Source organism: Zootoca vivipara, chromosome 2 (genome assembly GCF_965207765.1).
Source record: "Zootoca vivipara chromosome 2, rZooViv2.hap1.1, whole genome shotgun sequence".
NCBI classification, from domain to species: Eukaryota; Metazoa; Chordata; class Lepidosauria; order Squamata; family Lacertidae; genus Zootoca; species Zootoca vivipara.
Window position 1 is genome coordinate 19,577,157 of NC_142584.1, and position 24,028 is coordinate 19,601,184.

Genomic DNA, 24,028 nt, shown 5'->3' on the forward strand with positions numbered 1-24,028 from the left:
TATGGAGGTATCCAGGAGATAAATGCCAAGGACTGCTGACAAACCGGGGGGGGGGGGAGTGGCATGTGTGTCTTAAGTGGCTAGAATCCCAAACAGAAGCATTCAACACTGCAACACTGTCTTGCAAGTCCCACTTGGACTTCACTGTATTCACAGCTGCTGTTTTCAAGATGGTAAATAATTTAGAATTCATAAATTAATAGAACAGTGTGGATTACTTTGCTTGGGAGAAATAGCAATGGGAATGTGTCTACGACCTGGCATCTCCTGCAGTTGACAAGCTTATAATTGGTTGAGGCTGTTCTGATACCATGATCTCTGGGTCCAGGAACAGGGGAGAGAAGTTGCAGACTGAATCCATAGCTGAACTAGCTGGCTGTTGTTTCCACCAGGGGTGGAAAACCAGTCTTCCATATGTTGCTATATCACAACTCCCATCATCTCTAACCAATGCCCATGCTGGTTCGGGCTGATGGGAGTCGGAGGTGCAACAAAATCTGGAGAGCCAGCAGGTTTTGGACAGGACCTCCCATGTCCCGTCCCGTCGGCCTTTCACGACTTCAGAAATGACACTCAATCAGTACTTTGACATGGGATAAATTTATTTCAGAGAACAAAGCAAACCCATTGTAACCACATAGTCCAATTAATGAAGTGCAATGAAGTCACTTGTGTCAAATCTCGGTATCTGTTTACATATTAATTAGTGCATCTAGTCTTTAGACTTTTGTTATTGCACATGGGCAGGGTGGGGGGGAATAACTGTGAAGAAGACATGCAGACTTCATAAAGGGAAATGTTTCCATACGGAGAACAAGAGTTGGGTCTGTACACAAAATGGAATGGTCACAGGTGTTTACATAACAAAAATAAAGGTGTCCAAATAATATGAAAACTTAAATATATTAAATGCTTTTTTATCTTTAAATATGTTTCAGGCAAGTTGCTTAAAAAAAACTCCACTCAATTAGTTTTCATTTAGAGATGACAAATCATGAAACGTTTTATACACAGTAACTGAACACAACATACAAAAAGTTTAAAAATCACTTAAAGCATAGCACACTATTAAAAGGTGAGCTGAATAACTCACCTGCTTTGTAAACTAAATTTAACATTCTCTTGACATAAGTAGTTGGCAATATTGAATATCAAGAAACACTCCGTTACTGGTGTCGATCATTTATGATGTAGTGTTAATAGTTACCAATTTAATGTGCATGTATGGTCTAAAGACAAGAAAGAAAGAAAGAAAGAAAAAGAGCAAGGCAATTTGTTGTTAAATGTTGGCCATTATCAGTTGTAATGCTTTGGAGTCCTGTTGAGCTCTCATTTTCACGAGATGGGCTAAAAAGGTGCCCACAATGATTTGATGGCAAATGAGTTACAATCAGGATTTGACCTCTCTTTAAAAAAGGTGGCTCCACCATACTATATCCATGGACATCATATGCACGAGGAAACGCAGTAACAGGAATGTGAGACAAATTTAATCAATTTGAATGACTTCATACAGGCTAACAGCAATCATTTTCAGTACACACATGCATGTACTGACAGCATTAGACATTTCCACGTGTGTTCATGTCTAACAACAGGTATTGAATCACAAGCCATGGTGATTGTACCTCACTTAAATAAAAGGCTTACTATGGTTTGGTCTCATGGCTTTGCCTTATTTTTAATTCGTTTCTGGATCGCTAGATCCCCTCCCTAATCACTTCTGTATGCATGTGTTATATGGCTACTTGTTTCCAAAAGAAGCACAATTTTCTATGAAAAAATAAGCTACTATGTCTAATCCACATGAAGTGATTTCACAATTATCACCTATACAGTATATCCAATTTACATTCTTAACTCCAGAAAACAGTTCAAAATTTGCTTGACACAAGCTATTGGACTGCAGAAGTGAAAGAACATACCTGTTCATTTTACACCTCCAACTGCCTGAGAGAAAGAGAAAGAGGGAGGGAGGGGGGAGGTATTCCAGTTATGCAAATTTGTTCCTTATAGAGGACAGGTTCGTGCGGCTGCGTAAGATGAGCCATCGATGCTCGGTGTGCACTGCCAATATTGCACGCTCACGAACAACTACTGTTTGCATCAAAGCTCCTGGTTCAATTGCAGTTGGTGGGGATTTTCCAAATCCTTTACAGCAAAACGGTGCTGCATGTTAACTGCTAGCGTTGGAAGCCCAACAGCAGCTGCTGCAAAGACACAGACTGGTTTTAGAAATGGAATTTATGTTCAGAAGAGGAGATAGGAGCAACACTTGGACAAACTGGAGCAACGATGGGCATACAGCCATCCTCCTCGGAAAGCAAAATAAAATGTGGCACAAGGACAAAATCTACTAAACAGTTCGGTGTTGTTTTTTTAAAAAACCCAACCACATGAAAACATAATATGTTAATACTGTAAACTGCAGTCTTCACATTTCATGGCTGATCAGTAGCTTCTGTGACGGATTCTTTCGGGGGGGACACAGATGAACGGGGATCCATGGCTGAGTGCATTAGTGGGATATAAACATCGTCCATGTTTGGCATGACAAAAATTTTCTGCAAAGTGTAAAAAAACCAATCAGAAAATTCAAACGACACAGGCAAGTGATATGCTTCAAAAATAAGCTTAATTTCCCTTCATTTTGGTCCGTCTCCTGTTTCCCAGTAACTGCATTAATGCACGAAGGGGGTTTAAGCAACCACAACATAGGCTTGCTGCTTTTTTACCTAGAAATTGTGAATATTTCAGAGCATCCTATCGGTGGGTCTAACAAGTATGATACTAAACAAGTATGATACAGCAACCAAACATAACCCCCAGTAATTTTTTTATTTTAATTTATGAAACAGAGTTGAAACACCAGTCATTTATGACAAAGCTACTTCAGTTTTCAGATGACAAGATATCATTCGAACCATATAATTTTGATGAAGCAACTTACCTTTTGTTTTGTGTGTGTGTGTGTGGTGTTGTTGTTGTTGTTTGTTTGTTTTAAAGTGTTCCCTCTGCTGCCTGCAGAAGCCCCTTATGCCCCCTACCCAGATTTCCAAAGGCAGCACTGATCTGAAGTTTGGACAGAGGGTTGTGTCCAACTAAGTTGTATACTCTGAGCTGACAAATTTAAATTAATGGACCTAAGTGAATTATGTCATCCATTTCAGTGGGTCTACTCTGAGTAGGACTAATGTAGGCCCCATAATTTCTGCTTCACCAAAAATATTACAGGTGGAATTTTTTTCCTACAGATTTACTCCAGGAGCTGGTTTTGAGCGGCTGGCAGCAAGTCAATGTGCAATAATTTAAAGCAGGTTTTCTTCATTATATTTTCAGTTGGATATTTATAGTCCTTAAAAAACAAAAACAAACAAACCCATGCTTCCTCACCTTGTGAATTAGACAAAATTATCTAAGGACACACTTAAAACACCAGTGACAATGAAAAGAGCTTTGAAGAAATATACCTGGAATTCTTGTTCCAATTTTTTCTCTATCCATTCAGTCACATGAACCAAAGTCACCTCTCTCTCACCAAGCTTTGGCCTAGCTTTGAGCTCTAGGTAGGGTGGTCTTCGGAAGCCGTACCTGAACAGAAAACACAGAATGTATGACTGCATTTACTTGTTTATCGCATTCTTCTTCTCATTCCTCCTTCAGCTTTTATCATAAACTACCAACCTGGGAGGTAAGTCCAAAACAGATACTTGCTAAAGGACATCTTGAGACATCCACAGTTGAGCTGGGATTTAAATGCATGTCTCCCTGGTCCAAGTCCAACAATATAGCTAGCACACTAGTTATCTTGTGTATTCGCTTCATATTACAACACGACAAAGATGTGGATCTTCCTTGGTATGACTCATTAACAATTTGTATTGCTTCTGAATTCCAGTACCAAGTAAAACAGTCTTTGCTGCTAGTAATAACAGTAATTTACAGACATAACAATAGAGGTTGCTCTAATTCAGGGACAAAGGTTCCCCACACCTGTCTTGATCCTCATCTTGTGCAATACTTTGTTTTTCCCAGCAATGGGCCTCATCCTAAACTGGGAAAAGCTAATTCTGCTTGATTTCTGGAGAATCTTGCACTGGTGCTTCTCTGCCCTAATAGAACTGCTAGCTTTTGCCAGCTTTTCAAATATTATAAATCTACAAAAAGCTTTAAAAATGGATTTAGACATTTGTTTATTTTTACAACAGCACCTGTCTCAGCTGCAGTCTGAAGCGGAATGTGGGTACAGTCAAACCTCGGCTCCCAAACGGCTCCATTTTCGAACATTTCGGCTCCTGAATGCTGAAAACTTGGAAGTAAACGCTCCGGTTTTCGAAAGCCGGACGTCCAACGTGCAGGAAGCTCTTGCAACCAACCGTAAGCCGTGCCTCGGTTGCCGAATGTTTTGGAAGCCGAACAGGCTTCCAGAACGGATTACATTCGACAACCAAGGTTTGACTGTGTATCGTAACAAACTGTTTCATACAATCACAGAATTGTAGAGTTGGAAAGGGCTACATTGTGGCTCTCCAAATGTTGCTAGACTACAGCTGCCATCATTCCCAAATGCTGGCTCTGCTGTCTGGGGCCAATGGGGACTGTCTGGCGTCCTACAATATGTGGAAGGCTGCAGGTTAGCAGCTCCCAGTTTGTAGGAAAAGCAAATGCCATACATACCCACTCTGAAGCAAGCACCATTGCGTGCAATTAAACTTGGTCCCAGGTGAGCTGGAAACAACCAAAGGGTTGCATCCAACTAAGGTAGAGTAGACCCACTGCAATTAATGGACCTTAGCCATGGCCCCTTAGGTGGGTCTGCTCTGAGTAGGACTCAGTTGCTGGGCACAATGCACATTTGGGATTTGCAAAATGCTTCCTAAAAATGCTTGCCAGTCCTTAAGATGGGACATCCTATGGCATACCAACCCTTCAGCTGCACACATATGCAGCCCTCTTTGCTTTCATATGAGAGAAACAAAAAGGGGGCAGCGGGGGGGGGGACACAAATGGCAAAATAGGAGCTCTTTCCACAGCACACACAGAAATAATCAAACCACTGTCCTGGTAGCTTCATAGGAACAAATGATGAATTGCACAGGTCTTGAAAAGGCTTCAAGTCAAGTCTCGACTCCCGCTTACCATATTCGATCGCTGGGAGGTGGAGGAATGTTAACTGCTAATGTTCCTTTACATTCTTGTACCTCAACGGTTAGCAAAAGTGGAGTGTTTGAGACCTCTTCAATCTTTTTTTTGATGAACTCAGTCTCTGTTGCTTTCTGGAAGTATTTTGACTTGGTGATTTTATCCACAAACCTCATTATTTTACTGGTTCGGTGCCCCCCAACATATCTTTAAGAGAGAGAAGAAGAAAGCATCAAAGTGGGTTCCTGGAAAAGAAGGTTTTTTTTTCAAATTTAAAAAACAAAACAACGTTTCATCTTATTCTGTAGCTGTAGATAGAATATTCACACAGAGCTCTCTGCAGGTTTCCAGACATCAACTCCCATCATCCCTGGCCATTAGCTAGGTTAGCTGTGGCTTATCATAGAATCTTAGAGTTGGAAAGGGCCCGAGGGTCATCTAGTCCAACCCCCTGCAATGCAGGAATCTCTGCTAAAGCATCCAGGACAAATGGCCATCCAACCTCTGCTTAAAAACCTCCAAGGAAGGAGAGTCCACCACTTCTTGTGGGAGTCTGTTCCACCGCCGAACAGCTCTTACCATCAGAAAGTTTTTAGTTCAGAAAGGTTTAGTTGGAGTCAGAAAGGTTTAGTTGGAATCTACTTTCTTGCAACTTGAAGCCCTTGGTTCGAGTCCTACCCTCCAGAGCAGGAGAAAACAAGCATGCTCCCTCCTCCATGTGACAGTCCTTCTGATATTTGAAGATGGCTATCCTATCTCCTCTCAGGCTCCTCTTTTCCAGGCTAAGCATATCCAGCTCTTTCAAGTGCTCCTCATAAGGCTTAGCTTCCAGACCCTTGATCATCTTAGTCGCCCTCCTCTGCACACGGTTCCAGCTTGTGAACATCCTTCTTAAATTGTGGTGCCCGGAATTGGGAACTGTGAGAGTTGGGAATCCAACAACATCTGGAAGTCACCATGTTGGCTTTCTATGCTTTAGTGCTAGGGATGACTAATTTGCTGCTGCAGGGCTGTAAGCGGCCCAAACAACACAGGCTGCTGGAACTCCTCAACAGCAGTTGAAAAACTTGTGATACTGGCTTTGCTATGGGCAGAGAGAGAGAGAAGGAGAGTTGCATGCCTGCCTTTCTTGCATCCCCTTTTAGTAGAATAGAAGCAAAATGCACGACAAAGCTTGGATAGTTTATTATTTATTAAATTGATAATACTGCCCTTCATCCGAAGATCACAGGGCTGCTTACAGGGTATGTATGCCCTTTAATGCACAAATGCAGACTTTCATTGTAGCATTACAGTTGAATTGCTACAGGCCCAGAGGTTGCTGCTAGGTACCTAAGAGGGCCAGGGCACACAAATCCTCATAGCATTTGCACCCGCAGAGGACCTTAAGGCCCATAAATAACACTTTGGAGGTCCCGAGCCTCAAGGAGGTTAGATTGGTCTCAACTAGGGCCAGGGCCTTTTTAGCACTGGCCCCGACTTAGTGGAATGCTCTGTCACAGGAGACCAGGGCCCTGCGGGATTTGACGTCTTTCCACAGGGCCTGCAAGATGGAGCTGTTCTGCCTGGCCTTCGGCTTAGACTCACTCTGACCCCTTATATGGGATTTGGTATATAAATTTTCCCTTGGCTTTTTTGCTGGCCCATGTAGGACCAGCATGGACAGCTGGCTTGGGTGAATATCTGATGTTTCCGCCCTTTATGGTCTTGATTTATGGGCTCCTACTAAACTCCAACCTAGCAGTTCGAAAGCACGTCAAAATGCAAGTAGATAAATAGGAACCGCTACAGCGGGAAGGTAAACGGCGTTTCCATGTGCTGCTCTGGTTCACCAGAAGCGGCTTTGTCATGCTGGCCACATGGCCTGGAAGCTATACGCCGGCTCCCTCGGCCAATAATGCAAGATGAGTGCGCAACCCCAGAGTCGGTCACGACTGGACCTAATGGTCAAGGGTCCCTTTACCATTTACCTTTACTAAATTGAGGCTGCATTTTAAGCTGTATTTTAAGATGTATTTTAAGCTGTATTTTAATTAACTGTTTTTTTTCCTACTACATTTTATTGTAATTTATATTTGGTGTTAGCCACCCTGAGCCCGGCCCTGGCCGGGGAGGGGGGGGTATAAATAAAATTATTGTTGTTGTTGTTGTTGTTGTTATTATTATAATATACAGAGATGCCTTTTGGCAAATCGACATGATAGAGGACTTGAGGACAAAGTGACCCAAGTAGGTTTTTAAATTTTTTTTAAGTACAAAAAACAGAGAGAAAGGGAGAAAGGACAAAGCCTCACGATGCTACCCAAAGATTCTGACTGTGAATCATGGGTGCTTACATTCTCACCAAATTGTTTGTTATTAACATTATTTATTAAATTTATATACCACCCTCCACCCAAATAGCTTTGGCCTGAAGGGCTGCTCACGTTAGTCCTTTCAATCTCAAGGAGTATTTTGGTGGATTTTGCAAGAGAACATCTTTTAAAACTCCTGCGTACTATTTCCTCCCCCTCCCCCAATTCCCCCTTTACAACAGTTTTCAATGCATTGTCACAACTACTTTCAAACCTCAGGAGAGTAAGAGGGACATTTTAGGGATTTAGGGAGGCAGCTGTTTAAGGACTGCTAAATGGCTTTGCTTTAAGAGAGCTTTACGATGGCTGCTTTCTGGTCCATCTTTGTCAATGTTATGGATTTCTGTTTGTTGTGCTACTGTTCTTAACTGGATATTGATTCTTTAGTGTTTTGTTGTTATGTTTGAGTCTTAGCTGCTTTGAGATTGCAGAGAGTTAAAAAAAAGGGATACACATTTTAGAAATGAAATAAAAATTAAATCACAGTGGTACCTCAGGTTACAGACGCTCCAGGTTACGCATTTTCAGGTTATGGACTGCAGGAAACCCAGAAGTACCAGAAAGGGTTACTTCCAGGTGTCGCCGCTCGCGCATGCGCAGAAGCACCAAATTGCGCCACACACGTGCACAGACGCAGCGCTGCAGGTTACGAACGCTGCGGACGTGCCTCTGTCACGGATTATGTCCGCAACCCGAGGTTCCGCTGTAAAACGTGGGTGCAAATGGGATTAAAAAGAGGTCCTGATGTTTTTTAAGAAGATGGAAGCCCCATGCCTCTGTGGTGTGAAAACAGTGCTAATAAATGACCTACATGTATGAGATTGTTCTCAAGTAGCATGAAAATATAGATGTTGTTATTCAGAAAGTTTTTTTAGCCAAGAACATGCAGCGAAGGTGGCAGAGGCAGAGCCTAAGCAAGGAGCAATTCATTAGCCTAAGCAAGCAGCAACACAAATTTACTGTTCCTATAGCTCAGGCATGGCCAAACTTGGCCCTCCAAATGTTTTGGGACTACAATTCCCATCATCCCTAACCACTGGTCCTGTTAGCTAGGGATGATGGGAGTTGTAGTCCCAAAACACCTGGAGGGCCAAGTTTGGCCATGCCTGCAGAGCTAATGACGACCTGCATGTGGCACAGCAATATAGGCAGCAATTTCTGGAATTTCCATCATCTGGAAAATTTACTACATTCTACTACATTATTTATGATTGACTTGAGATGCTGCATAAATCTACATGCTAGTCGTCGTCAGCAACAACAACAACAACAACAAGATTTCTTCAGTACGCACCCAGAGACATCACCACAAAGCCTGCAAAAACACCTTCCTAGTCACAAAAGTTTAGCAAGTATCTTTCATTCACCCAAAATGTTTCTCCCTTCCAGATGGCACTGGATGCATGGCAGTCGGCTATTTTTAACCGCTAAATGTGTTCATTGTAACATGAACTAGCATAATGAATGGCAATTTATTCGTCACCTTCTTAACATGCGTGGGCGCGCAAACACACACACACAGGGAGACAGAAGTGTCTGGAGAGATGCTCAAAGCATATGGAGTTCTTTCCCAAGCCTGCAGATATTATTACCTTTCCCAGCGACAGCACTCAACTGACAAGACCAATGGCCTGACTTCCTATGATTGTAAAATAGGACTTTTCTATGCAAAAAAGGGACAATGAGAATCTTACTGCTGCCCAGAACCTGCGACAGTGCAATTTTTGGCATATCAGGCAAATTGCGCTTATATCCCCAGATGTACAGAATTGTGGCTCGCAGCAAAGGTGGCTCTCAGAACCCATTAATAGCCCGATGATGCTACCCATTCACTTCATCTTCTATGGATATGCATATGGACCAGATTTAGTACGTGTGATGTACATAATTTATTTGCACCAGCCAAGGATCTTATTCCACATGAGAAGACTGATACAGTTTGGTGGGAAGAAGCACACACCAGTTGCCTCCAGGGTCTCTGCGGCTTTGAGAGCAGGTTTCTTTTAGGTTCGCTAGATCAAACGTTATACTTCTAGTGGGGCTAATCCCATATTCAGCCTCTGTGTCAAAACACAACCTCTGGCGTTCTGATGGCAACTTTAGGTTGTGGGGAAATGCAGCAACTTTCCTTTTACATGAGCAACTCATAGTCCGGGGGGGGGGGGATTCAATGTCATACTAAAGTGATCGCCCCCCTCAGGGTAAGCATTTCAGCTTACCAGCTGGAACAATCTCTACTCCCCTCCCCACCCAAGCTGTGCCAGAGGTCCTTTTTAACCTCCCTCCCTTCACCACAAATTACTTTCCAAAGCTTCCATTGACAGGAGGCATTCGCATCCCACCCAAGATCAGCCATTCCTTCCACCAGCAGAGGAATTAAGATGTCCTGGAGTCACTGTAGGCCCTCTCAATTCACACCATGAGAGATGCTTGGGCGATAATTGAGTGCGTTACACAAGAACCGAGGGAAGAGGAAAAATGGGAGTCACTTCTACATTCCACTGCCATTACTGGGAATGCTCAAGGCCACCTTCACTTGCTCAAGAGGGGGGGAAGCTATGGAAGCTATCATTACATTCAGTTGCATCACTATTGCCTAGACAGTAAGGACCTTTCAAGTGACTTCTTGTGTATACAAACCAGTTGAATAGTTTGAAAGCTTTTCAATGGCAACAGATATTGGCTGAACATAAAAAAGCAGCCTCGCCGGATCAGACCAAAAGCCAATGTAGCCCAGCATCCTGTTTTCCACAGTCGGAGGATGCGGGTGGCACTGTGATCTAAAAACCACTGAGCCTCTTGGGCTTGCCAATCAGAATGTTGGTGGTTCGAATTCCTGCGACGGGGTGAGCTCCTGTTGCTCTGTCCCAGCTCCTGCCAACCTATAAGTTTGAAAGCACGCCAGTACAAGTAGATAAATAAGAACAGCTGCGGCGGGAAGATCAACAGCGTTTCTGTGCGCTCTGGTTTCTGTCACAGTGTTCCGTTGCGCCAGAAGTGGTTAGTCATGCTGGCCACATGATCCGGAAAGCTGTCTGTGGACAAACGCCGGCTCACCTTTGACTGGACTTAACCATCCAGGGGTCCTTTACCTTTCTCTTTTAGCTTTCCACAGTGGCCTACCAGATGCCCATGCAAAGCCCGCAAGCTGGACATGAAAGCAACAGCAATCTCCTTCACTCTCCAACCATTCAGCCTCAGTGGATGACTCTTATTTTAAAAAGGAGGAAAGGAGGACCTCTCTCATGTCCCCCTTTTGCTTCCCTTTACCTACCTAATCTATGTACTGTAAGTTCCCAGACATTATAATATTTTCTCTCAAGTCCCCTGATGATGATGATAACAATAACAATAACAACAACAATAATAATAATTTATTATGTATATGCTGCCTACCTGGCTGGGGTTTCCCTGCCACTTTGGGTGGCTTCCAAGACATTAAAACATAATAAGACATCCAACATTAAAAACTTCTCTATAAAGGCCTGCCTTCAGATGTCTTCCAAAGGTTATATAGTTACTCATCTCCTTGACATCTGATGGGAGGGCGTTCCACCAGGCGGGTGCCACTACCGAGAAGGCCCTCGGCCTGGTTCCCTGTAACCTTACTTCTCCCAGTGAGGGAACAGCCCAAAGGCCCTCGGAGCTGTATCTCAGGCTGAAAGATGTGGGTGGACATGCTCCTTCAGGTATGATCACTTTGTTTTGAGATCCAGATCTGAGGGCCTTCTGGTGGTGAAACCCGCCTACAGTATCTCTCCCTCCCCCCAATTTCTGCATGTCTGAAGTGTCCCAATTATTTCAGAGGTCCCTGTTTTGGTTCTGGGTGCTTCAGAGAGAGCCGCTTTTGTTTCAGACAAGCCCCGTATCATTTCAAAGTGACCCAATTCAGCTGGAGATTTGAGATTGTCCAAATCCAATGAACACAACCTAGTCTGGCTGTAACACTTGTTGATGCGCACTCTTAACCTAGGGAATACTAGTAATATGCTCAACACAAAAACAGAACGAACCATCTCCTTGTGGTCCAAGCCACAGACTAACTCACCCTTCTCCTCCTGGCACTAGAGGTTTCTCGCTCCCTGTTGCTTCTGCAGCATCATCTTCATCTGAGGAGCCAGCACTAGAAGATTCTTCATCGCTGTCTGCAAGGCAATATGCCCTTGGCCTGAAACTGAAAAGGAGGACACATTTCAGTTTTGAAGTGACACCTTATTAACATAGGTTGGAAACAGGATTTTTGCTCCTTGCATGTCTAGACTATACATCTTCCTGTTTCCCTAGTTAAAAATGTGCGCCGCACCATGCTTTATTTATACAATAATTATTTACTCCAACACAGCTGTGCAGAGCCTAGCTTAAAATGAACAGAAGCGTGTGTGAGCTGCTCCCATGCAGTCAAATGGAAGGTGAAGATACATTTCTGCAAAAGTGTCTCTCATGACAATTAAATGCAATGCAAACAATTATAATACGAAACTAGGATGAGCACTTTGACTAAGCACAATTTTTTGACCGGATGAGACATGCTTGGGAAGTGAAATGGGTTTCTGTATGAAACTTGAGGGTTGCTTTTGTGAGCACCATGCGCTTCCAGGAGTGATTGTCTTGCCACCGTATCATATAATTTTCCTCTTATTGCCTCCTGCACACATAGCTGAGCCGCATCTACCTATCATAATAGTTGCCGGTAGCAACAGAGTTAGAAGTGTTTTAGACAAGACATTTGGCAAGTAGCAGTACAGGCAGTGATGGTCTTAGAGTCAAAGTAAAGCTGGCACACAGGTGAAACTCGGAAAATTAGAATATCATCGAAAAGTGCATTTATTTCAGTAATGCAACTTATTATTTTTTATTTTAATTTTAATTTTTACAAATGCTTTCTTTTGGAAATTCCACAGTAATAAAACAAATAGTTACAATAATACAAAAATAAACATCGCTATTACATTTCATTAATTACATTCCATTTATAATTGACCCGCCTAACGACAAATAATTACAATTACAACAAATAAAGGCTTGACATATCTTGGTTTGCATGTCATGCATCTATCTCATATATTGGTTTCATCTTTTAAGTTGCATTACTGAAATTAATGCACTTTTCGACGATACTCTAATTTTCCGAGTTTCACCTGTATTAAGAAGGCCTGAAACAATATAGGGTAAAGTCTAGGCAATGCATCTTGTTAAAAGTCTCTATAAGTATTCAAATGCAGTATGTCTTGCGGGGTTCCCAGCAGGAGAGAAGACCCAGGCCCTAATGCAGGCATCCCCAAACTGCGGCCCTCCAGATGTTTTGGCCTACAACTCCCATGATCCCTAGCTAACAGGACCAGTGGTCGGGGAAGATGGGAACTGTAGTCCAAAACATCTGGAGGGCCGAAGTTTGGGGATGCCTGCTCTAATGTTATGATTGCAGAACTGCCAACTAACCCAGAATTACTAAAAACAATACGTATATGGAACAAAACCTAGATGGTAATCCAAAGAGCCCTAACCGGCAATTTCTCCGTAATCGGTGTAATAATCTGCTATGGCCATTTCACATGCAAGTTGCATGTTCTCAAGTGGACATTCCTTTCCAAAGCCCTGTCCTAACAGTAAACTCAGATTTTTCTTAGTCACCAGCTACCAGACAAAAACAGAATACAAGAGGGCTATCTGCAAGAAGAAACTTAGTGTTCAGGAAGTAACATGGAGAAGCTGGCCATCAGTACCATCCTGTCAATTTTTCTAGATAGCCATTACAGTGGTATCTCTACTTACGAATTTAATGCATTCCGAATGCACATTCGTAAGTCGAAAAAAATTGTAAGTCGAACCCCATAGGAATGCATTGGGAGAAAGAATTCGTAAGTAGAAGCAACCCTATCTAAAAATTCGTAAGTAGAAAAAATCCTATCTAAACCACATCCAAGATGGCGGACGGAGCTCCATTCGTAAGTAGAGTTATTCGTAAGTAGAGGTACCACTGTACCTTGAGCTCCTTGGGAAAACCGGTGAGACAAAAATGAATGTGTGTTCATGGTAATTTGAATGCACAGCCTTAGTCTGCAATACTTAGTCAACAAAACCAAGCTCAGCTGGAAACCAGATCCTCTTTTCAACTTCCCACATCATCTTCTATAGAATATCTGCAGCTATATAAAACAATCCTGGAGTAAGCCAGATAGTTAAAGGATAAGTTCTCGAGTAATTACCCTTTCACTGCAACATGTGCTGGCTATAGTGCAATAACGGCTGAATATACACGTGAGGATGAAGGCCTATCAAGCTTCAAGAGGGAGACTTTGAAAACAGTTTTTACTGTTAGTTTCCCCCCGACTGCAGGATGGGCAGAGTTAGGTGGGACAACCCCACAATGGAGGAATGTTGCAGTTTATTGATTCTATGGAGCTGTAAAGACCAAATGGAAATTAGCAAACAGCTGTATTTAAAAAAATGGAAGTTGTGCTACTCCTGCTGGAGAGATGCTTGCCTCCAAATGCAAAGAGGGCACACACATCCTTCCCTAAGCCCAGCTTTAAACATTCCAAGGCAACTGGGGAAGCACAAGAGAGTGTTTCCTCTCGCTCAACTAGCCCAGAAGTCATTCCAGTGATTCCAGCTAGAATCACTTAAGGAGCAAACACAGAAGAAAAGTTAGAGAGCACCTTCAAGCAAATTTAAAGAGTAGAAAGAATTCAGCCTTGATAGGTAGCTAGGGTAGGGGGTTAAAGACAGATATTAACTTCAATGAAACTCCATGCCAAGGTTTTGTTAAGATAAAAGCAAAAACCTTAAAGAGCCAGGTGGCTTCAGTTACCGAAGGGGGCTAACAACTTGCAATAGCATTGCCCCGTATTTCCAGCCAAAAAAAGCCCTTTGGATGGTCTCAGCACAAACAGAATGAGCACTCCACAAGGGATGAGATGATGTGACAAATACCACTCACCAGATCAAAACAAATCCACAGATTGACGAATCCAAATATTACCAAAAAAAGGAAAAGAAATGAAAGGGGGAAGAAAACCAAAAATAAACAAATACAAGTTAGAGAAGATACAGTATGGAGAAAATGCAAGCTACCTTTACCTAGGAGGGGCTCTGTTTGGCCAACATAAAGCAAACAGTACCAGCCAGCTGACATTTAAGCAAAGCCCTTTTTAATGCAGGTTAGACCATGCAGCAACACTTGAACATTTGACGCAGTATCGGATACTTGGGTTTCCAAAACTGCATCAATGTACACGAGTAAAACTATTAATATTAGACAAAATATTGATAGGTATAAGGGGATTTAACCAATACCTGGGAGAGAACCACTGGGGTCTTGTATCTGTGCAGAGAGGAGATGCCCGCCAGCCACAATATAATGATGTGAAATCAACGGGGAAGAATAATGCAAGCCGAAAAGCTGGGAATTTAGACCCGGTTCTAGCATAGATATGACCTCTCTTCCTTTGGTCTTACTAAAAACATACATATGCCCACCGATTATAATTTTTTACTTATATAATAGGTGTTTCTGTGCTCTTGGCATATAATGACTGCTGTTTCTCTATTCTCCTGCACTGTGCACAGAGACACAGCTGTTTTAAACAGAAGTAGCCAAAGTGGTGCCCTTTGGATGTTGGACCACCGACTATGCTGCCTGATGCTGGCAGGAGTTGTAGTCTCTGGAGAGCATTACATTAGCTACCTCTGGTTTAAAAGGTTTACAAAAGTTATGATTTTTCTCTCAGTTCATTTATTGCTTGCAACCAGCTTTTTATTTAGCACTGATACATAAAATTTGTATTGTTCCCCTTCTGCCCCCCTCCATTCCTACTTGGGATCAGTGCCGGATTTATGTATAAGCTTGGGGCCCCGCTCTCTTGGGGCCCCTCAAAAAAATTAAAGGAAAAAACCCTGGATGTACATTTCCAAAATACAAGATAAAAAACAAATAAAATAAAGCCAATGTGATAAAATACATATTTTGTTATGTGCAAATGGCTTTAGAGACCTATTAGGTCCATAAATTACCATATAGTATATACAGTATTCAACACAAAAAACAGTGACAATTTGTTGTTGACAAAGGACAGCTGGACATATAAAAGGCCCCATTACCTTCAGTAGCTTAGGGCCTCATCAAACCTAAACCCGGCCCTGCTTGGGATAGAGAAGCTAGAAATTAAAGAAAAAATCTATTTCCAGAATAATCTCTGTCCAGTACATTGCTATTACGTGGGTGGACCGGGGACACGGGTGGTGCTGTGGTCTAAACCACAGAGCCTAGGGCTTGCTGATCAGAAGGTTGGCAGTTCGAATCCCTGCGATGGGGTGAGCTCTTATTGCTCGGTCCCAGCTCCTCCCAACCTAGCAGTTCGAAAGCACGCCAAAGTGCAAGTAGATTAATAGGTACCGCTCCAGCAGGAAGGTAAACGGCGTTTCCGTGTGCTGCTCTGGTTTCTCCAGAAGCAGCTTAGTCATGCTGGTCCCATGACCCAGAAGCTGTCTGAGGACAAACTCCGGGCTCCTCGGCCTGTAGAGCAAGATGAGCGCCGCAACCCCAGAGTTGTCCACGACTAGACCTAATGGTCAGGGGTACCTTTACCTTTACAGCTAACTTTGAAGTTGTTATTCATAGCCACCTGATCATCAGTCTGCAGGTGGTTCCTAGACTGGCTGACTAATCCCCCCCTTACTTTTGAGATCAGTTTTAGCATAGTGCGACAGCTTCCCCCAAACTGTAATCAGTTATGCATTATAAAGAAATAACTCCAGACTTATCAGTTCTTTCAAACACTATCTAGTTTCTATTACAGAGTTTTATGAAGAGCTTTCTGCACTTAAAAAAACCACCAAAATAGTAGAAAAAAATTCCTTACCCTTCTTTGCCAATTTCTCCAACTTTCAGTGCTTCACCTAAAGGTTCCTTTCCAAGTTTGGTCAAATTCATTTTGGTCTCCAGGGTCATTAGAAAAGATCCACTGTAAGATATTTCCAAGTCAATCCAAAGCCCTAGAATTGTTGGGGGAAAGCAACATTTTAGGTATGACTGAAACTACCACACGCTGCCACACACAGAGAGAGATTGATCCCTGCCTCTTTTTTCAAACCTCTAGCTTTACGGCAGGCCAACAGTATCACGACTAGTCAAGCAGCAACTTAAGCTTAAGCAACTAGTCAAAGAGCAACTTACCAACATGATACAGGGGCAGTACTCTGCAAGTCACAGAATCTAGAAATGTTAAGGGCTTTTAATAGTATTCCACATGCTGGTGCCAGCAAACCACAACTGTGTTTTTAATTGGACTAACTTCGGTCGGGAAGAGAAGGCAGTTCCCCTCTTGCAACACAGAAGGTGGCCCAGTAAAGAGGAACCAGCTTTCCTCGGCATCTTAGGAAAGTCTACCGCTGCTGCAAGTTGCACAGGCATAATTTAGGGGTGGGGACTCCTAAAACAGGGGTGGGGAACCAGCAGCCCTCCGGATGTTGCCGCACTCTCAACTTCTGCCAGCCCCAGCCAGCATGACCAACAGCATAGGATGATGGGGAGGCCATAGTCCGAAAAAGGGTTCCCCGTCCCTGTCCTAAAGATTAACAAAAGGTCCTGTGAGGTCTTCATATGTGTACCTGCGCAGCTCAATCTCTGCACATCAGCTGATTAAGAAGGAACACCCCACAAAGGCATGTGATCTGCAGCTGTATTGTGCTGTGAACCGAAGTGACAACCTACATTCCACTGGACTTTATATGGACTGCCTTTGCAGAAATAAACAATTAAGAATACTGCCACTGAAAGTAGTTCTATAGATACTGGCTAAGAATAAAAAAGGCACCCAGCTCTCGGCTACCACTTGTGCCCTCGGCTCCAGCTGCTTGCACTCCACTGGAGAGACTGCTCTGATCAAGGCCCCCTGGGCTTGGAGCAGCTTGCCAGGAAGTGCAATGGGGAAGGGGGCAGCGACAGAAGCAGAAAACTCTGAAGACCAGCTGCATGTGCAGAGCTACCGACTGACCGACCTTTGGATCCAGGTCATAAAACGTGGAAGCATCGGCAATGGTCTTAATTGCCATTCCCTTCACGTGGGCATTTGTTTGTTCGCGACATATGAGTAATGGGAAATGATCTGCAGAACGGCTTGCACGTGAAGCGCTCTGTTCCTCCGCGCAACATCCCGCAATTATGAAAGGAGGAAGTTTGAGAGAACATCTGCGAGGCAGAGAGATAAACGGCCGTTTAACAGGCTTGGAACTTTGTTCCTGCCTTGCTAATGAAGGAAGATGAAAAGGAGGAGCATCTCAGAGCTTATGCAACGTTGATGTTTACGATGAAGTGGGAGGAAGTGTGTTCTTGGCCTTGAAGAGTATACAAGCTGATGATGAAGGCCAAAGGTTAAAAAGCATCCACATCTCTGACTGCAAGAGGATAGCTTTCCATGAATTTCAGGTCCAGATCTGTCTGCACAATGGCACCCACATTCAAATGCAGAGACTGTTCCAATTTCAGTAGGTTGTGCTAGCTGGCACAATGTTTTGCACACCCAGCCAAAAGTAATTATTTTCCCACTCAATTTGTTTCAAATCTAAACCTGCTCCAAGTAGCTCAGGCTGGTGAACATCATCCTGTGTCCTTTTTATCACCACAAAAACCCTTAGTGGTAGGCTGAACAAGGGATAAGTGTGGGATATGAACCCATGTCTTTCTAGTCTATGCCTTTCACGCTAACCTATAGGCTATGCTCCCATTAGTCCCAGCCAGCATTGCTGATGGTCAGGGATGGTGGGAGTTGTTGGTTCAGTCACATAGGGAGGACATCAAGCTGTTCTAACCACTACATCACACTGTCTCTGTTTGGATAAAGACGGCAGACGAGTTCAGAATCATCAGCAACATCAGAAGAACTGCAAAACAAGTGCTAGAAATCAAACTTGCCAGATCACCATAGCATCTTTAATCTTCAGTATGCTGCAATTTTACAGTTTAAAATTATCCTGCAGAGACTTCTGCAAGTTGGGCAAATGTCTTCTCCTTTTCCGTCTAAATTGAATACCTAAGAAGAGACAATAAGCTCTCTAACAAGTAGCGGCCTACCAAGGAATAGCAGCCTTCCTCCTGCAATTCAGGAGAAGGAGGCATCTCTTTCATTTGCTGAAACAAGCTTTCTAAATAATCAATAAACACGAAAAAAATAGAACAAACATTTAAGGGGGCACGGATGAACAGGCTGAAAGAGATTTAGCATCCACTCAGAATTTCTAAGAATCAAAGTATTTCCCTTCGGCACATTATATTTGAAATTAAGTTTCTTAAAGATTTTTCAACATTCCACTTCTTCAAAGGACTTGATAGGCAGTGACAGGCATATTCTGCAATGCCAACTCTAGGTAATCACCTAAGCAGTTCAAGAGGAGTCAGAGAATTCCTCTGCAAGATGGAACAGTTTATTCCCAATGCAAAAACCAGTTTAATCTTAACAATGAACACACTGAATCATAAGCACAATACAGTATTTCCCCTGCATGGAAAAATGAGGTTTGTCTTTGAAAAACCCAATTTTCTTCCAATAAGCCCCAGCAAACAGCATCTTGCAAAAACAGTGTGGGAACAGTTAAGAGCCCATGAAAACAATAAGCTACGTTTTCTTTGTCATTGTGCGTTCATGCCTGTTATTTCAGATGTAGAAACTTAGCAGTCTGAAAAGAGCAGCATGGGAAGAGGAAGTGGCTTTCCAAACAGCCAGTCTTACTAATTACTTATAAAAAGCTTGGAATTTGAAATAGGAGAGTATGAATAATTCCCATTTATCTTCCCGCAAATGGACAGAACTTTCCCCTTTGGTTTCAACTGGTGAAATGAAAGGGCACCAGAAACAGTCAGATTCCACATGTATCTGTAGCCTTAAGCTCCCACTTATGTAATCAGTGAGTCAGCATGCTCCAAATACCAACAATTCTTTTTAAAAACAACAATATAATGAATCAACAAATTCAGCGGATACTATGGATATTTCCCTCTGCAAAGCACAAATCCAAAGTTTTCAAATATCAGAAACACCAGAGGGGATAAAAAAAAAACCCAGATGTGCTGTGCAACATAGCCCCACCCCCGCATGTTATATTCTTTTACAAAAACGCAACCTTAGAAATCACTGGCTGGTGACAGACAACTGTCTGAGAGCTAAAGCATGACAGTGCCACTGCTTTCCATACTTTAGACATGGTTTTTGTTTGTTTTGTCCTATACTATTGGGTCGGATTACATTTTATTTTGTTTAGCTTTTTTCTTGATTTGGAAAGGTTTTAGCATACATAACTAGAGAGCACACAAGACAAAACAAACACATTTCTTTAAGCACTAAAATTCAGGCAAAGACATACTATCTAGAAGTTAAATACGTATTATTGTTAGCGTTCTACTTCATTGCTAACAAAAAGAGATTGAAATCATTCCAAGCAGACTCCTATGATATCATCTTCATCTACAGGCCTTCCCTGCAAGGGTCATGTTCAGCTGGAAGAGCACGAGATTCTTAACCTCAGGGTCATGGGTGAAATAATAACAGTAATAGCAACTTTATTATTTATACCCTGCCCATCTTGCTGGGTTTCCCCAGCCACTCTGGGCAGCTTAAAGGTAAAGGTAAAAGACCCCTGACAGTTAAGTGCACTCGCGAACGACTCTGGGGTTGCCGCGCTCATCTCACTTTATTGGCCGAGGGAGCCGGCGTTTGTCCGCAGACAATTTTTCTGGGTCATGTGGCCAGCATGACTAAGCCGCTTCTGGCGAAACCAGAGCAGCACACGGAAACACCGTTTACCCTCCTGCCGGAGCGGTACCTATTAATCTACTTGCACTTTTGGCATGCTTTCGAACTGCTAGGTTGGCAGGAGCTGGGACTGAGGAACGGGAGCTAACCCCGTTGCGAAGATTCGAACCGCTGACCTTCCGATCGGCAAGCCCAAGTGGCTCAGTGGTTTAGACCACAGCACCACCCGCGTCGCATTTGGGTGGCTTACAGCACATCAAAAATGGTAAAACATCAGACATAAAAAAATTCCCAATACAGGGCTGCCTTCAGATGTCTTCTAAAAGTCAGATAGTTGTTTACAGTGGTACCTCGAGTTACAAATGCCTCAGGTTACAAACGCTTCAGGTTACAAACTCCGCTAACCTGGAAGAGTTACGGTACCTTGAGTTGAGAACTTTGCCCCAGGATGAGAACGGAAATCATGCGCCGGCGGCACAGCGGCAGCAAGAGGCCCCATTAGCGAAAGCATGCCTCTAGCTAAGAACAGTTTCAGGTTAAGAACGGAACAAATTAAGTTCGTAACTAGAGGTACCACTGTTTTTTCTTGAAAGATTCCTGAACTGCAGGGGATTGGACTACATCAGGCATCCCCAAACTTCGGCCCTCCAGAAGTTTTGGACTACAATTCCCATCATCCCTGACCACTGGTCCTGTTAGCTAGGGATTATGGGAGTTGTAGGCCAAAACATCTGGAGGGCTGCAGTTTGGGGGGTGCCTGGACTACATGATCCTCGTGGGCCCTTCCAACTCTACATTTCTGTGATCTTGGAACTTATTTCTCCAGAACCGTTAAGAATCATCTTTTCTGGGAAGAATTCCCCATTCTGAATGCATGTGTGTATAAACTTTAAGATTCAAAAGCACAAATCTTTCCATTCAATGATAAATGGTAAAAAGGCTATAAAAACAAGTAAAACGAATTGCCATACAAATGTTATTACATAAAAAACAGAAAGTAAAGTAGCATTTACTAGCATGGCTATCCCTATGCAATCCCTCTGCACCCCATCAATTGTTTGGTGGGAACATCATAGGATAGTTGTGCTATCAAAACAATCTACAAGGTTAAAAATCTGATAGGTTACCTTTATAATCAATGGCAGGTTTGCAGGCTTGAAGGATTTTCGGCATGGCAATTCCCATGTCCAGTTCAGTTAGTGTTAGTTCATTCATGAAATACGGCAACTGAATAAATGAAAAAGAGAGTCTCTTTAAAGCATTAAAGTACATGCCGTATCCAGAAATTAAGTCCTATTGTGTTCAATAGGGTTTACTAATCTGACTTCCTTGTTAAGTGTAACTGGAGCTGAAGTATTGGGAAGATATGGAGAAGGTTTCTTAAAAGCAGGGGTAGGCTGAAGACTGGTGCCGGGGGCCACATTGGGCACCATTGTGTGGAACAACAGAATATAAATTTTAATATAATCATATTATTTCTGGTAGCCACACACTGCCTGTATAGAACGCTTCACTAGATAGACTTTTATCCCTTATAGGAATTCACTTCTTGCTTACATTCTTAAGAATGCAAACTCAGGATAATCACTATGGGGATTCTGTCGTTGTTGTTGTTTAAGTAGTAACCTATACAATACTGAAATTCCACCATATATATATATTCAAAAGGTGATGTTTCAAAGACCTTGGGCTGGATCTAGGCTTAGTAGTCATTTGTGTTTAGGTTCCATAAAAGGCATTATAACCGACATAGGTTATTGCTCTTTGCAAGATAACGGAGGGGAATAAAATGTTATTACAATGCTATTTGCACTATCAGTTAAAAGAACTGAATACTTTGGTCTCTTGTTTGCCCTCGGGAACAGACAGGAAGACTGAAGCAAAGCCCTTCTGGAGACAGATTTCTGAGGGTTTTACACTTCCCAAAAGGGTCAGAAAAGCTGGCAAGCCTTGCTTTATCCTTCATTGTAAAGAGCGACATTGTTAAATCGCCCCTCACCGGCCAGTCCCAGGGCAGATTAATACCATTTAACAGTTCACAATTAAAACAGATCAAAGCCACAGGAATTGGGTGGGTACTGAAAGCATGTGTCTCAGGTGTGCAACGCCAGGAAAAAGAAGTGGCAGGAGTGAGTAAGTGCAGGGGTCGAGAAAAAAAAATTCAATTTGTGGGAGGGGAATCAACATACAGACTGAACAATCCAAGCCCCGCTTTGAACCAGACTAGGGTGGGGATGGGCCAGATTAGGCAGAGATGTTCCTCTTCGTGGCCCTGCAGGCCTACCTCAGCTTCCCACTGCCTACTGCCAGTGGGACAGTATGCCATGACAATGACAGGATCTCCAATGGATTCACCAGCAGAACCCCCCCCCCCCGGAACTTCCCAAGATGGGGTGAGGTTGAGTCATCTGAATGCAGCAGGGCTGTGGATGTAGCCCTTGTTACTGAGCTAGCCTGGAGCCACACAGTACGTTCCGTATTCTAGAATAAAGAGAGCCAAGTCTTGGGGGAAAAGCCCATACCTTTATTTTGCTGAGCTTCATTTGTATCTTCTTGGACACCATGTCAGACCAGTACTTTTCTCCCAAGAAATCCCAAAATATTCTTCCCAGCAAGGCGTTCACCCATGCTTCCTGCTTCTCGTCTTCACAATGGGCATCGGATGGCAACTGGTAAGAGAGAGAGAGAGAGAGAATTTCCCTACTTTCAGCAACTCTGGCATTGCTATCGAAAATGTACCACACTGACCCTGGGCTGCTAGCTACACAGCAGGCTTCACGGGCTAACAATAACCTCTCCCGACGACGAGTTAAGCTTATTCCACAGGCATAATTCAAAGGCATTTCCCAATGTGGACAATCCTTTGAAAACAAGGGGTCATTTTAGCAACGCTGAAGAGCTGGTGCCAACAGAGTTTATTTTCTTTTTGAAGAAAGCCAACACTAAGAAGGTAGCCTGAAACCAGGCTGGAGACAGAAAATAAGGGGGTGGAGAGAAGCTGTGCCTCTTATATTGTGCAAACATTCCTTTTGTTCCCCCATCCCCTCTAGTCAAACACAGCAGAATTGCACAATAACCCAAGATGCTAATAGAACTAGTCTATAAAATACTAGTAACCCTGTCTGTACAAGACTGTCCTAAGCAGACTTAGGCGTGATGTGGGGAGCAGAATCCCTTTTCTCCCGTCTTAGTACTAACGGCACTTCTTTCTCATGCTTCTTTGGTAACCGCAGGGAGCACACATCTAATGGTGGAGAAAATGTAGGGTGTGGCGCATTACTGGGGAAAGAAAGGAAGCACAAGCAACTCACACTTCCTGAGGAATGGCTGAAGTCACACAGATAATAGTAGTAGATTGTTAGTGGGGGCATGTATTATTATTATTATTATTATTATTATTATTATTATTATTATTTTATGCCCCACCCATCTGGCTGGGTTTCTCCAGCCACTCTGGGCAGCTTCCTGCACATATAAAAACGTAAGACATCTAACATTAAAAACTTCCCAAAACAGGGCTGCCTTCAGGTGTCTTCCGAAAGTTGTGCAATTCTTTATCTCCTTGATGTTTAAAGCTATGGCTGGCCACATACATGAAGCTGTATGGCTTTTTTTTTCCAGCTGGAACTCTGTTCTAGCACCTCTCAGGTGGACACCATTGCCATTACAGTGGTACCTCTGGTTACGAACTTAATTCATTCCGGAGGTCCGTTCTTAACCTGAGGTACCACTTTAGCTAATGGGGTTTACCCCCGCTGCCGTGTGATTTCTGTTCTCATCCTGAGG

The 24,028-nt window shown here is 43.0% G+C and overlaps 1 protein-coding gene across 4 annotated transcripts in view; it reads right to left on the reverse strand.

The window, feature by feature from the left end:
- Positions 1–581: 581 nt before the first annotated feature.
- The window catches only part of TEX2 (testis expressed 2), an 85,822-nt gene continuing 62,375 nt past the window's right edge, over positions 582–24,028 (reverse strand). For all 4 annotated transcript variants that reach the window (XM_035103963.3, XM_035103966.3, XM_035103964.3 and 1 more), the window contains exons 6-12: positions 22,765–22,911; positions 21,370–21,469; positions 16,358–16,490; positions 11,545–11,670; positions 5,140–5,349; positions 3,471–3,591; positions 582–2,564 (exon numbers count right to left, since the gene is read on the reverse strand). In XM_035103963.3, coding sequence (XP_034959854.3) covers positions 2,442–2,564; positions 3,471–3,591; positions 5,140–5,349; positions 11,545–11,670; positions 16,358–16,490; positions 21,370–21,469; positions 22,765–22,911 — 960 coding nt within the window. In that variant the 3' untranslated portion in view covers positions 582–2,441. The remainder of the gene's footprint in view (positions 2,565–3,470; positions 3,592–5,139; positions 5,350–11,544; positions 11,671–16,357; positions 16,491–21,369; positions 21,470–22,764; positions 22,912–24,028) is intronic.